This window comes from Astyanax mexicanus, chromosome 8 (assembly GCF_023375975.1).
Source record: "Astyanax mexicanus isolate ESR-SI-001 chromosome 8, AstMex3_surface, whole genome shotgun sequence".
NCBI lineage: Eukaryota > Metazoa > Chordata > Actinopteri > Characiformes > Acestrorhamphidae > Astyanax > Astyanax mexicanus.
The window spans coordinates 5737747-5753007 of NC_064415.1; the positions used below are offsets into that span (position 1 = coordinate 5737747).

At 35.3% G+C, this 15261-nt stretch overlaps 1 protein-coding gene across 1 annotated transcript; it reads right to left on the minus strand.

Annotated features, from left to right (window-relative positions):
- Positions 1-739: 739 nt before the first annotated feature.
- Positions 740-15046, minus strand: LOC103021568 (zinc finger protein 850). The gene is made up of 3 exons (XM_049482755.1): positions 14978-15046; positions 12092-12998; positions 740-5470 (listed from the first exon to the last, which is right to left on the minus strand). The coding sequence occupies exons 2-3, from the start codon at positions 12918-12920 to the stop codon at positions 3867-3869; spliced, it is 2433 nt and encodes an 810-aa protein (XP_049338712.1). The 5' UTR covers positions 12921-12998; positions 14978-15046; the 3' UTR covers positions 740-3866.
- Positions 15047-15261: the final 215 nt, after the last annotated feature.

Below are 15261 nucleotides of genomic sequence, written 5' to 3' on the forward strand. Positions count from 1 at the left end.
TTTTTATAATATTTAGTTTCTTCTCTGCCCCTCACAATTTGAATTTTAGGAAAAATCTCTTCTTTTTTTCTGATTTTTCTATTTTTGCATCTCGTAACAAAAGTTATTTGGATTATACCATCAGATAAAGTTAAAAAAATGTATTATTTTCATTTTTCCTGAATTCTGTTTACGAAAGGCTGAAATGAAAAACTAGAACATTTAAAAACTGGATGAAAACCAAATTCTTCTTTACTATAGTAAATGGAAAATTATAATAATAAAGTTATTTGGATTATACCATAAAATATATTCTAAAAATGAAAAAAATGAAAATATTCCATTTTTCAATTCTTCCTGAAATTTTGTTTATGAAAGGCTGAAATAAAAAAAAACTAGAAAACTGAAAAGCTGAATTAAAAAAAAACATTGTCTTCTTTACTATACTAAATGGAAAAAAAATGAAATAATGATGAAATAGTTTTACACCCAGTTTTCTAACTTTACATTTAGCTTGAAACATTCAGAAAATGGAACTGATACATGTTACACTGAGCCTCTAGGCTGCACTACAAACTCAAGAAATATGGTCTGAGACATGCTTTTGTCATATCTGGCTCCACTACTGGTCTCTTCAGCAGACAATTTATCTTCTTTTCTGTAACAGAATAAAAACACACCTTCCACATTCTCCAGTTACACGCAGAAATACACACACATTAGGTCAGAATAAATGTGATCAGAAAAAAGTAAGTATAGATGGGACACAACAGTATAATTATATTTATTAACAACATTCATAACCCTAAAGCAGTTTACATGTCATGTCAATATTATTTAAAAGTATTTTTTTAATTAGTATTCATCACACATTGCCTATGGTTAATTGCACCTTGTATTATTACATATGATTGGCAAATTCTAATAAATAACCCTTTACAGCGACATACGTCATCATGCCAAAAGCAACCAGAGATTGGACTGTTAAAGAACCTATAAGGATTATATTTTTTGCAGTAACTCATAATATATAATATATTATGGAAATCTTGTTTGTGTTTTCCACACCCCAGGTTGCCAGGTATATAACACAATATCAGGCAAAACAATGTGATGGGAGACTTTGTTTAAAAGCCCAGAAGAAAGATGCTAAAGCTAAGCTGGCTAATTTCTCCTCAGCAAGTAAGCACTTAGCTTCAGCAAAGGTTTGCTAACCACAGCTAGGTAACTAGTGTAAAAGGAATGGGCATTTTAATTATTTAAACATTCAAGTCTCACATTCATACTTATTCATACGTGTTGTATTTAAGGCTGGGCTATCAAAGCAGTAAGTATCTGAGATAGCTCTTCCCACACTGTCATGTTACCGCAAGCTAATCTGTTATAGCGGAGGATCAGATGGACCACAGCTGTTTACCACCTTAACAGCAATCAGTGAAAAAACAAATATATATATTAAAAAAACGTAGATAGAACATTACTCTCTATATTGAGCAGTAACTCCAACTTAAAAGTGTCGATTTTCAAAGCAGTGTTGTTTTTTAGGATAACGCACAGAAAAAATAACGAATGAATAGAAGAATATAAATGAAAAGATAAAGAGGATTCCAGACAAATGATTTGTATATGATACATTAAAACAAAGAACATCCAACAATTCTCTAATGCATATTGGTGTTGGATCAAAACAAAACAAAACAAACAAAAAAAAAATATATATATATATATATATATCTTCTGCCTTCCAGAAACTTTGATTTAAATTGTTTTTTTTTTTTACACATTGAGTTTTTATGTTGAAATCAGCAGAAAGGTAGCGGACCAAGGGCCTCATGTACTAAGACTTGCGTGGACTTCCTACTAAATTGTTCCGTACGCACAAAAAAAAATCTGGATGTATCAAACTGTGCGTAGGAAGAATCCCACCATGACTCCTCCCTCAATTACGCAGAGTATAATGTTATAATCATAATAATAATAATAATAATAATATGCTAGAGTATAATATGCCCATCAAGAAAGTGTTGCAAGGCGTGTGGCGTAGCCATTGTCTTCTAAGTAATTTAATAATTACCCACATTTTAAATTAATTATTCCAAGCTGGATAATAAATGCTTTCATTTAAATGCTTTAAATTTGTTGCTATTTAAGCCATCAGTCACGCACTCAACTTGTAACCTTATCCCAACCCAACCATGCTCTTGGAAATCTGAAACGGTTTATAAGCCAGTCATTATCACGGGCCAAAAAACCATAATGGTGACGGAAAACACGCTCTTGATGAACTTGGCCATTAGCAATATCTTTCAATAATGCCAACGCCGCCATCTCCAACAACTCCAGCTCAACATTTTATTCATGTTTATATAATCTAGGCTAAGTGGAAACACGTTGAATGATTATTTCAGTAAGCCAATGAAATTGTCTGATTAATTTTTCTTATTAATTGTCTAAATAATGTACTATATTTTATCCAATAATGGCTTACTACAGGGGTGTCCAAACTACTGTCCATTTGCGGCCCGTTTTCTTTTTTGGAGCGGCCCGCGAGGTATTTTAGAAATAGAATGAAAGTTGGCCCGCTGTTAAGCAGGTTTTTATAAGGTGAGATTCAAAGTTTGAATGCTAGGAAAAGAGTCTAAAAGAGGAGAGAGTGCGCATTTCTAGTGCAGAAAAATGGGGCCAAAGAGTCTAAAAGCGGAGAGGGTGCGCATTTCTAGCGCAAAAAAAAAAAACGCCCAAAGTGTCTAAAAGCAAAGAGAGTGCGCAGTTTTAGCACAGAAAAAGGGCAAATGAGTCTAAAAGTTGCTTAAGTAATTAAGGAGTTTAATATTAAGAGACATCATGAAATGAAATATCAATTTGAAAAATCTTAGTTTACACAACACTGTCAACAATAGATAAAGATAGTAAGTCAAGTAAAATGGTGTGCAAATGAAATAATCAGGAAAATGTATTATTTAAAATGGTATATTTTATTATTTGGTTTATTACAGAGTCTGTGGCCCGTGACTTCAAATATATTTCTCCTTCTGGCCCCCAACAAAAAAAGTTTGGACACCCCTGGCTTACTACAATCTGTGAGTAAAGGATAACTTAGTTGTAATTTTAATGCATCGCCTCTAAGTGTCGCCAAATGACAAAAACACAATACATACGTACCAAAAAAAAAAACGTACGCCTGAAATAAAAGTGCAGTGAAGCGTGAAATATGGCGTACGCAATGTTTTTGTGCGTACGCACCTTAAGTACATGAGGCCCAGGTGGAGGTTTGGAAACCACTGCTTTCCAATCTGGGTATCAAACTTAAAACAGTCTGAGGTCATATTAAAAGAACAGAACAGACAAGAACACATGATTTTCTAAAAACAGTTATATCATATAGTCAATATTTTCCACCAATGCAATGCAATGGAAAATAGTATAAGCATAGAATGATATTTGCACGTGTCCACGTTGATATCTACAATCGATTTTAGTGTTCCACCAATATTTTCGGCCCTTGGCAGGCATTAGTGTTGCATCTTGTCTTGCAGTTGTAGTGTGTTGTAGATGTATTGAAATAGATGTAATACATGTTTGGAATGTCCCCTAATCTGAGGAAAAATCCATATTTTTTTTTTTTGTTTTTTTACAATGGATTAACAGGAATCTCTTTATTTAACTGTACACGGAGTACACAGATCTCCCGGACATATAATTAGTAAATGTTTTTTCTTGTTGTCCTTGCTCAAACCTTCTCAAACCTTGTGTAGTCATTATCATCATTTCATTGCTCATAAATAATAATCCAAAGGAATGGAGATTTAAAGCCATTACGGCATGATTGCTACAGAGATAATATATAATCATACAAAAAAGTTTAAATGACTACAATTGCAAGCTTTTCACAAGGTAAAATCAACTGGATTGCTTGTGCATTTGTGCGTTTCAATAGAGCTCAACTGCTTGAAGCTCTTCCCACAAACTGGACAGATATACTTCTCTTCAGTGTGAGTGCGCTGGTGCGCTAGGAGTTGACAGTGCTGGCGAAAGCTCTTCCCGCACTCTGAGCAGCAGAACGGTTTATCTCCTGTATGAAGACGCTGGTGCTTTCTGAGATTACTAGGTAAAGTAAAGCTCCTCCCACACTCTATGCAGATGTATCTCTCTCCTGAATGGACACGCTGGTGCTGTAGGAGGTTACTCTGGCTGGTGAAACACCTCCCACAGTCTGAGCAGGAGAACGGTTTCTCTCCTGTGTGGATTCGTAGGTGGTTTCTGAGATTAACCGGTTGAGCGAAGGTCTTCCCGCACACTGTGCAGGGATAGGGTTTCTCTCCTGTGTGAACATGCAGGTGTTTTTGTAGGTCATCCTCAGTGTTGAATCTCTTTCCGCACTCTAAGCAGGAATACGGCTTCAGTCCTATGTGAAGACGCCGGTGTGATTGGAATTCGCTTAGATCAGTAAAGCTCATTCCACATTCTGAGCAGTCGTATCGCTTTTCTCCTGTATGGCCGAGACGATGCCGTTCGAGAACGTACTTACGTGTAAAGCTCTTTCCACAGTCTGGGCAGGGGAATGGTTTCTCTCCAGTGTGAATTCGCTGGTGGTTTCTGAGATTAATCTGTTGAGCAAAGCTCTTCCCGCACTCTGAGCAGGAATACGGTTTCTCTCCAGTGTGAACGCGCAAATGAGTTTGGAGATGACTCTGAGCGTTAAATCTCTTCCCGCACTCTAAACAGGAATACGGCTTCTCTCCAGTGTGGAGTCGCTGGTGCGTTTGGAAATTACTCACATCCGTAAAACTCTTCCCACACTCTGAACAGTCGTAGCGCTTCTCTCCGGAATGAATAAGCTTGTGTCGTTCGAGCACGCTTTTCTGCGTAAAGCTCTTCCCGCACTCCGTGCAAGAGAACGGTTTCTCTCCTGTGTGAAGAAGCTGGTGAGTTTTGAGGCTGCTATGTTGAGCGAAACTCTTCCCGCAAACCGAGCATGAGTACGGTTTCTCTCCAGTGTGAACACGCAAGTGCGTTTGGAGATTACTCTGAGTGTTGAAAGTCTTCCCACAGTCTAAACAGGAAAAGGGCTTCTCTCCTGCGTGAAGGCGCTGGTGGGCTTGGAAGTGGTTTTGATGACGGAAAGTCTTCCCGCACTCCGAGCAGGTATACGGCTTTGCGCCGGTGTGAACGAGCTGATGTCTTTTAAAGCTGGTATTGTCAGCGAAACTCTTCCCACACTCTGTGCAGCTGTACGGCTTCTCACCAGTGTGTATGAGCTGATGGTTTTTTAGGCCACTTTCTGTTGTAAAACCTTTGCCGCAATCTGAGCACTGGAGAATTTCCTTTTTCACAGTATTGTTCGGCGCTTGTTGAACAGTATCTGACTGGAGAGTCTCACAACTGCTTGATGCCACACTCTCGCATTTAACATCCATGATGTGTTTGTGTGGGTCAATGCAATCTTTGTACTTCTGGAAGAGAAAAAGAAAAATATATTGCACTAAAAGGCCTGCAAGACACAAATGTAGCAGGCTACAGGTAACGCACACACTGTCCAGACACAACAAAACAAGACAAGACAAGACAAGACAAGACAAACCCCTCAGTGTACCCTCATTTGACTTAAATATGCTTAAAACATGGCTGTGACCTTGCAACAGCATTATTTACATTATTGATATGGTTTATGTAGAAAAAAAATCTAACTGGCACATGCTGAAAACTAAGTATATTATACCTAGTTTTCATAAACAGTTTCATGGTGTCAGCAGATACAGCATAAATGTATGACTAGAACAATACTTCTGACGTAAATGTATTATTAGAATTGCACTTCCGAGTTAACAAGAGACAAACAATACATCTAAGGTAAATTTTAGACAAACAATAATTCTGAAGTAAGTTTATTACTAGAATAAGATTTATGCAGTTCCTTTTTTACTAGAATACCAAACCTGAGGTAAATATGTGAGTGAAACAATAATTTTTAAGTAAATGTATGACTAGAATAGAACTTCTGAGGTTAGATATTTGTAGTGCATCATGACGATCTGGATCATTGATTTTTGTTACGAAACTGATAAAATTCTTGTAGTTTTTAATATCTCAGTTAGGAGTGTGCCATATCGTATCATATATGCAATAAAAAAAAAAAAATTCATTTAGTTGCAGTAGTGTATTCATAATTTTTTTTAATACAATGTGCAATTATATGCAATTAGAATAGCATTTCTGAGGTAAATATGTGACTGTAACAGCATTTCTGAGGTAAATATGTGATTAAAATTGCATTTTCTAAGGTAAATGTGTAATTAGAACAGCATTTCTAAGGCAAATATGGGAGCAGACCCATAACTCTCAGTTAAATGTGTGACTACTACACCTATGAAGTAAATGCATAGCATTTCTGAGGTACATGTATGATAAGAATAGCATTTCTGAGATAAATATGTGATTTGAATAGCATTTCTGAGGTAAAGGTAAATATGTGATTTGAATAGCATTTCTGAGGTAAATATGTGATTAGAATAGCATTTCTGAGAGAAATATGGGAGCAGACCCATATTTCTCAGTTAAATGTGTGACTACAGCACTTCTGAAGTAAATGTATGATTAGAATAGCATTTCTGAGGTAAAGGTGAATATGTGATTTGAATAGCATTTCAGAGTTAAATATGTGATTTCAATAGCATTTCTGAGGTAAATATGTGATTTTAATAGCATTTCTGAGGTAAATATGTGATTTTAATGGCATTTTTGAGGTAAATATGTGATTTTAATAGCATTTCTGAGGTAAATATGTGATTTTAATAGCATTTCTGAGGTAAATATGGGAGCAGACCCGTATTTCTCAGTTAAATGTGTGACTACAGCACTTCTGAAGTAAATGTATGATTAGAATAGCATTTCTGAGGTAAAGGTGAATATGTGATTTGAATAGCATTTCAGAGTTAAATATGTGATTTCAATAGCATTTCTGAGGTAAATATGTGATTTTAATAGCATTTCTGAGGTAAATATGTGATTTTAATGGCATTTTTGAGGTAAATATGTGATTTTAATAGCATTTCTGAGGTAAATATGTGATTTTAATAGCATTTCTGAGGTAAATATGGGAGCAGACCCGTATTTCTCAGTTAAATGTGTGACTACAGCACTTCTGAAGTGAATGTGTGATAGGAATAGCATTTCTGAGGTAAATGTGATTAGAACTGCATTTCTGAGGTAAAATGTATGGTTAAATCAGCACTGCTGGAGTGAACAGATGATTGGAGTAGGTTTGGGATGGGACCAGTCGGCCCATCTGACTCCAGAAAAAAAAATTACCAGCATTTTTACACGTTATTTACCCGCTACGATAAATAACGCGAACTGCTTCTTGAGTTTTGTGTTGATGTCTAAATAAATGCTCTGCAAACACGAGAAAAACAAAAGCCACAGACAGAAGATCTACTATCAGCTTATTCAGCTAAATCTGATTTACAGTGTAGTTTATAAACTGCAGCTGGTTTATAGTGTTATTATTCGCATGTTCGTGTTGTAAAGGCTAGTATATTAAAACTGTTATATGAAAACAGGTCTGTAAATGTTGTGTTTTTACCTTCAGGGCTGCGCTCTCTCTCTCTTTTTCTCCTGTTCTTCTGGATCTTCTGGAGGGACTGGGAGCTGCAGTGGTGAATTACTGCCCCTCACTGTTTACCAAAGGTACTAACTTCACCAGCCTAACACTCAAGGCCCTTTCTGATATATGGGACATTCCAGGACTTTGGTACATTTCCTGTCCCACCACTTAAATTTCAAATGTACATATCCAAAATATCTAAATGACTATTTTTGTGAAAAATGTTCTTGTTACAAGACAAACTGTAAAATATGGTGGAAAAATAAGCTCCTTAGATATTATTCAAAAGACCGAATACCTTTGGACCACCTCAAAAAATGGACGTTTTCTCTTGTCCCACACATTGGGTGACCAACTCCTTTGGCAAATTTAACAATTAAAATACGCTCTAAATAAATGACTTCCTCTTGTATATTGTTGATATGCACCTCCTCTACTTATGAAAACAACTTCTTTGGTCTACATTGTTTTGCATATTACAGTTTTTATGCTATTAAGTTGTGTCCCACAACATGCGCGCAACCCTGTTACCATAAGGAATTTTATCTGCAGAGAAAGTTAAAAATATTTGTCTACTGGCACAAAGGAAGTGACATCACAAGGACATTTTCTGCCCACATGGCGAGACCAAGAGTAAGTGCTCTAACAATTTTTGAAAGTTTTTTTTCCAAATATGTTTGTCCAAGTTGTGTGCGTCACTCAGTGAACGCAGCCCTGTTACTCATATTGTAAGACTAATAATGAGTAGAGTCAGAATTTACTTTCTATATTTATATAACCATGTTTGTCCTTGATCTTGTATACATAGCTAAATTTTACAGCTAGCATCTGTTCCTGGGTTAAACCACAACTTAGCCTAGATTTGCAACCCTGTTACTCACAACCCTGTTACTGTAAGTTACCAAATATATTGCATAATCTAATTTAAAAAACTGCTTTGATATCTGAGCTTGACAAATCAAACCTTTTGATAGTCTATTACCTGTATTTAATAAATATATGACTAAAAATGATCAAATTGAAGATCACATTTTCAGAAGTGACCACCCCTGAAATGTACCAAAATCCTGGAATGTCCCATATAAATCCTATAAGAAAAGGTTTCCCAGACAGGGATTAAGCCTAGTCTTAAACTACACATCATTTTAAATAGAGATTTTATATTAAATGTGACTCTGGGCTTAATCCCTGTCTGAGAATCCAATTTTTAAAGTGTTAAAGTTTTTTTAGACAATCTTTTCTCATGTAAATAATATTTAGATAACAACTACACTGCAAAAAAAAAAAAAAAACTAAATCTTAGCAAGAGGAATGATCCAGTTTCATTTTTTTTTATCTGATAAGAATTTTTTTATAAGAATTGTACTAAACATAAGTGTTTGATTATTTTGCTTATTTTATGAATAGCTACCCTAATTATTCTTACTTATAATTTTCACCTTATTTCAAGTAATAAAAAAAAATCTTGATTTAAGTCGTTCTTCACTCATTTTGAGATTTTAAGATTACATTTATTTTGAGAAATCTTACCCTATTGACAAATTATTTTGCTTAATACAAGTACATACATCTCAATTTACATTTTAAATATTTTGTCTAGTTTTTAGCAAAGGATTTTTTGCAGAATAGGCCAAGGGTTCTTACCCTTTCTGGCTGTGCGACCACTTTAGTATTTAGTATCCAAAATATTTTACAGTATTTATATTTTAACTTTACAAAGCATTTTACTTTTAAAACCCTTACTGAAGGTTCCTTCACAGTTTAAAAAAAAGAAGAAGAAACTCACTTATGATGAATTTTGGAGGATCTGGGAACCATTGCATTTCACTTTACAGATACAATATACTTACAGATAAATATAAGAGGAGGGCTGACTGCCCTCTTAATTCATTTCATTTTATTCACTTCATATATTATTTTATTGGACTCTTTTTTGGATGTTTCGTTATTTGTTTCATTTTTCAAATAATTTTCAACTAATACATATGTTTTACAATAATGCCTAAACGTTTTTGAGGAATTTACATTTCTAGCATTTTTAGCCTTTCAAATTTAAATAAATAAACATTTATTAATAAACATTTATGTTTTCAGAAGGTAGACTCATTCATGCCATGTCATTTTCTAATTGATATCAGAGATGAGACTGTTCAATCCCACACATATTCCAACAAACCACACCTACTGTTGAGGCGCTAAACAGGTGGCTGACACATTAAAAAACTAAAGCAGTAAGCGCTTTCATATGCACTCAAAAATCCATGTATAATTGGATTACTGCAAGATACTGGAAAAAATAGCAATAGTTTTTTCTGTGATATATATTGTGATATTAAATCCATGAATTTTCACCAGGAGTCACCAAAATTCAGTGTTTAACACAGAACCCAGGAGATGGCGTCTATAAACACTTTGACAGCAACACTGAAACTGAAATTATCTTAAATAATCGTCATCTTCCAGCTGATGCATGTTTATATAAAAATAATAAATTAAAATGAAGAAAGGTTCGATAATGTTTTAATAAATGATGAGTTCCAGAGGTGCCAGGAAGGTTCAGGACAAAATCCACAAATGTTCTTCTCAAAACAAGTTCTGAAGAGAACAACATTCACAAAAACAAAATATTAACCTTTAAAAAAAAGTGTGAATTAGGGTTAAACAATTTTAGGAAAACTGTGTTTTTCTGCTATATATATTTAAATATTAAAAATATAAAAACTTTCACAGGATTGCACCAAAATACATTATTCAATATGACTTGATATTAATAATGTTCTCTGTGTATTAATGATTAAAGTAAAATGTAAATATTTTGGGCAAATATATTTCAAGAAAATAAGAATTCTGCTCATTTTAATTTAGCATCAATATCTAGCGTGGCGTATAGTTCTGCAATCTGTCTATTTCTACAAAATATGTGCACAAACACATTAATATCTAGAATGTCACAATTTAAAGATTTTTTAAGGTTCTCTGCACTGGTGGGCATCAGCATCCCATCTGTTATTTTGTATATTTTCATGTTCAAAACGTTCCTTAAGCCATAATTTATAGTATGGATTCTTAGCACTCTCTAGCACCATTCACAAACCCAAATATACAGGGTTATCTAAAAAAAAAAATAGAATATAATTGAAAAGTTAGTTTATTTCAGTAATTCAGTTCAAAATGTGACACTCATATTATATAGTGTCTCAGAAAATTTTAATATTATATAAGACCAATTGGTACTTTTGGCAGTGTGGGCAGTGTGTCAAGTCCTGCTGGAAAATGAAATCCGCATTTTCATAAAAGTTGTCAGTAGCAGAGTGAAGCATAAAGTGCTCTAAGATTTTACGGGAAAATACTACACTGAAAAATAGAATAAGGGGGTAAGGGTGTTTTCCAAATTCTTAGAAATTCTGTAGTGTTTAATAAACCCAAAAGAAGAACTGGAATAAGACAAATCTGGAATATATATATAGCCATTATGGCATACTATGCACATAAATATTATAATTTATTGTATTAACTGGAAAATATATACAGTTAAGCTTTTAAAATAATAATAATAATAACAACTCTTAACCTGATATTGGTGGCTAATGACGTGTGTAATAATACGTATTTTCGAATCACTTGGCTTATTTCTTTATTTGTGGGACTGTGTCTTTGCCTGCGCCGCCTATTGGAGACATGGCGTTTTTGCACTGTATATAATGCACTGTGTATAATGACATCGCATTTGATTTGTATTTGGCTTGTAAGTGCTGCATCGTTGCTAGATTACCTGTACGTGGTGGAGTAATAAATGGAGAGCTTCGGTTACAGTGCATTTACTGGCTGATAATGTCACTCATAAATCGCCTCTCAGCCAATCACATTGCAGGGTCAGAACTAACTGTGGTATAATTTCAGTTATAGGCATACAGGCCAAAAGTTTGGACACACTTTCTCATTCAATGCGTTTTCTTTATTTTCGTGACTTTTTACATTGTAGATTCTCACTGAAGCATCAAAACTATGAATGAACACGTGGAGTTTTATGTGCTGAACCTCCACAGTCACCGGACCTGAACCCAATCCAGATGGTTTGGGGTGAGCTGGAGCACAGAGTGAAGAAGTCAAAGAGCCAACACGTGCTAATAAACACCTCTGGGAACTCCTTCCTTCCTTCAAGACTGTTGGAAAACTTTTCATTTCAGGTGGCCACCTCTTGAAGCTCATTGAGAGAATGATGCCAAGAGTGTGCAAAGCAGTAATCAGAGCAAAGGGGGGCTATATTGAAGAAACTAGAATATAAAACATGTTTTTAGTTATTTCACCTTTTTTTGTTAAGTACATAAAACTCCACGTGTTCATTCATAGTTTTGATGCTTCAGTGAGAATCTACAGTGTAAATAGTCATGAAAATAAAGAAAACGCATTAAAAAAGAGAAGATGTGTCCAAACTTTTGGCCTGTACTGTACACACCAAAATCTGTACAATATATAATGTTTAAATTAATAAAATGATCAACAATTAACTGGTTAAACTCCTGCTGCATTCATGTTCGTTATAGAGTCGTAATTTCCTGAAGCTCTCCCCACACTCAGAGCACAAGTACGGTTTCTCTCCGGTGTGAATTCTCTGGTGTGCTAAGAGCTGACAGTGTTGGCGAAAGCTCTTCCCGCACTCTGAGCAGCAGAACGGTTTATCTCCTGTGTGAAGACGCTGGTGCTTTCTGAGATTACTAGGTAGAGTAAAAGTTCTCCCACAGTCTGAGCAGATATATTTCTCTCCGGTGTGAATGAGCTGATGCTGTATGAGGTTACTCTGTGTGGTAAAACTCCTCCCACACTCTGGGCAGGAGTACGGTTTCTCTCCAGTGTGAACGCGGACGTGTCTTTGGAGGTTATTCTGCGTATTGAATCTCTTCCCGCACTCTGAGCAGGAAAACGGCTTCTGGCCGGTGTGAAGGCGAAGGTGTGCTTTTAAATTACTTGGATCTGTAAACGTCTTCCCACACTCTGAGCAGTCGTACGGCCGGTCTCCTTTGTGAATGCGCTGATGTCGGTCGAGAACGTACTTCCGCGTAAAACCCTTCCCACAGTCCAGGCAGCTGTACACCTTCTCTCCTGTGTGGACGAGCTGGTGCTTTTTGAGGCCGGTCTTTTGAGCGAAACTCTTCCCGCACTCTAAACAGATATACGGCTTCTCTCCTGTATGGAGGAGTTGGTGATGTTTGAGTCCGGCTTGTGTGGTAAAATCCTTTCCACACTCTGAACAAGGGAAAAAGATCTTCTTCTCTGTTTCAGTCTGAGTTGGATTAATAGTTGGCTCAGATTGCAGATCGTCGCAGCTGCTAGACGCCATACTGTCTGTAGCATTCACTGTTGCATTCAACGTCTTCTTACTTCAGTTGATGAAGACTGTATTGCACAAAATGTACTTCTGAAAGAGAAAAGAAGAAAGAAAAGAGATGGAGAGGTTACACAAATAGTCCACCTCTGTTCAACAAAGTCCAAAAAGGTCAAAAAACAGGCTGTCCTCCCAAATACTTCTCACGTGCTGAATCCGCAGTAGATAATCCAAAAATTGAAGAAGATCGGACAGCACTCGTATAATATTCAATGTATTTATTTGACTCACAGATAAAAAAACAAATGTTTCGGCCCTTAGATCTTCCTCAGTGTGCTCACCAAACACCAGACCCGCGACTAAAATGGATATTATACGAGTGCTGTCCGATCTTCTTCAATTTTCACCTCTGTTGAACCCCAGCATTCTGAAATACATTGCTTTTAGCCGATGCTCCCAACTGGCTTACAATACTAGTGAAGGGGGCCCATGCAAATAAATAAATAAATAAATAAATAAATAAAACACGTAATTGGTAGAATTCTGAGAGCCATGGCATTTAAAACAAGGCACCGAGTACTTTAAAAGTGCACAGATACTTGATTAACAACTCAGTTTATACACACACTACCTTCACATAGTTTATCAAAACACTGTTTATGAGCCATCACACTGAATGGGTGCCATTTGCTTGTTGTAACTCTTCCCAATTAAACTAATAACACATATTTAACTATTCAAAACATGTGCAGGTCAAACTCAAGCAGCTAAGCTGAAGATGGTTACAAAACTCAGGTAAAAAGCATGTTTAAAGGCAAGTCCACTAATTCCTTTAATTTTCTCTCAAGAAAGTCTTTATTTTAAAGAAATGTTTGACAGCATGTTCAAATATTTGATATTTATGACAAAAAAATTCACCCACTCATGATACTGGCACTCATTCCTGTTACTGGAACTCACTCCTGTTACTTTTTATGTTTTAGGTAACAGGAATGAAAATAACAGGGATTTATTTTTTTAGCACAGAATTAGCTATATGGTGGATATGCTAATAGCATGAAGACACTGAGCTCATTCTAGTGATAATATTTTGTATCTATGGGGATCCATGGACAAAGCAGTCCAACTCATGGTTCAATGCAGAAGATAAGACTTAATTAAATAACATCAACTGCAGTAAAAAAAACAAAACAAAAAAACAAAAACAAAAAAATAACATACAAAAAATAAGTAGCTAAAATATATAAATGTCATTACGTTCATTAAGAAAGTTAATGGTAAAGATAAAATAAAAAGCTTAAACACAAAATACAATAAAAGGACGAAATAAATAAAAGGATTAGGATAAAAGGATGGTTACAAAACTTACTTAAAACATTTAAAAAGCATGTTTAAAAGCAAGTCCACTAATAGCTTTGATTTCCTCTCAGGAAAGTCCTTTGTGTATTTTAAAGCAATGGTGAACTGCAAGTTCAAATAAATGTTACTTATGACAACAAAAAAAAAAATCAGTATATATGCTTACACATTGTATTTTCCTAAAATATGCAAAACAATTTTTATCTTATTTAATTTTATCAAGAAGAACCAAACCTGAAATTGATTATTTTTTTAGCATGCAATTTACTAAACAAATGGATAAATAATGAACTAAATAAATTGGAAAAAGTGGTTTACATTAACTAACATTCACATTAATACATTAATAAACCAGGGGAGAATTAATTAAAAGGTAGAACTTAACTAAATCAGGTACAGACTGTCTGAATGTGGTTAAAAATTAAGTAATCCAGTCAGGTTCCAAAAACTCCGTTATTTTAGTTGATTTAATCTCACTTTAGTCATGTTTAGATGATTGACAGCTCCCTGAATTCTTGGGAAAGGAATGCAGGTCTTTAGAAAGTGTTTGTAAATAGGGAATATATTATATTTTAGCTGAATTCTTTTCTGAATCTGATCTACAGATCTGCTGCTGCTGCTCACTGTAACCTCTGAGGAACACTTATTACACACAACAGTGACGAATAAACCACACAGAGATACAGAAATAATAAACAGATCTTTATATTTACCTTCAGCTCTGCGTCTCTCTCTCTCTCTCGCTCTCTCTCTCTCTCTCTCTCTCTGTCCTTCTGTTTCTTCTTCCTCCGCTCATCCTGTGAGAGAGAGGAGCTGCTGCGGCTCTTTACTCCCCCCTACTGTTTATTACAGGTACTGCACCAGCCTCTCAAACTCTACCATACAGCCCATAAACCAAATATAAAATATAACTCTTCTGTCTGATTCAATGGACAAAAAAATTATATAATTATATATAAGTACACTGCTAAAAATCCATTGCCAAAAACTAGATGAA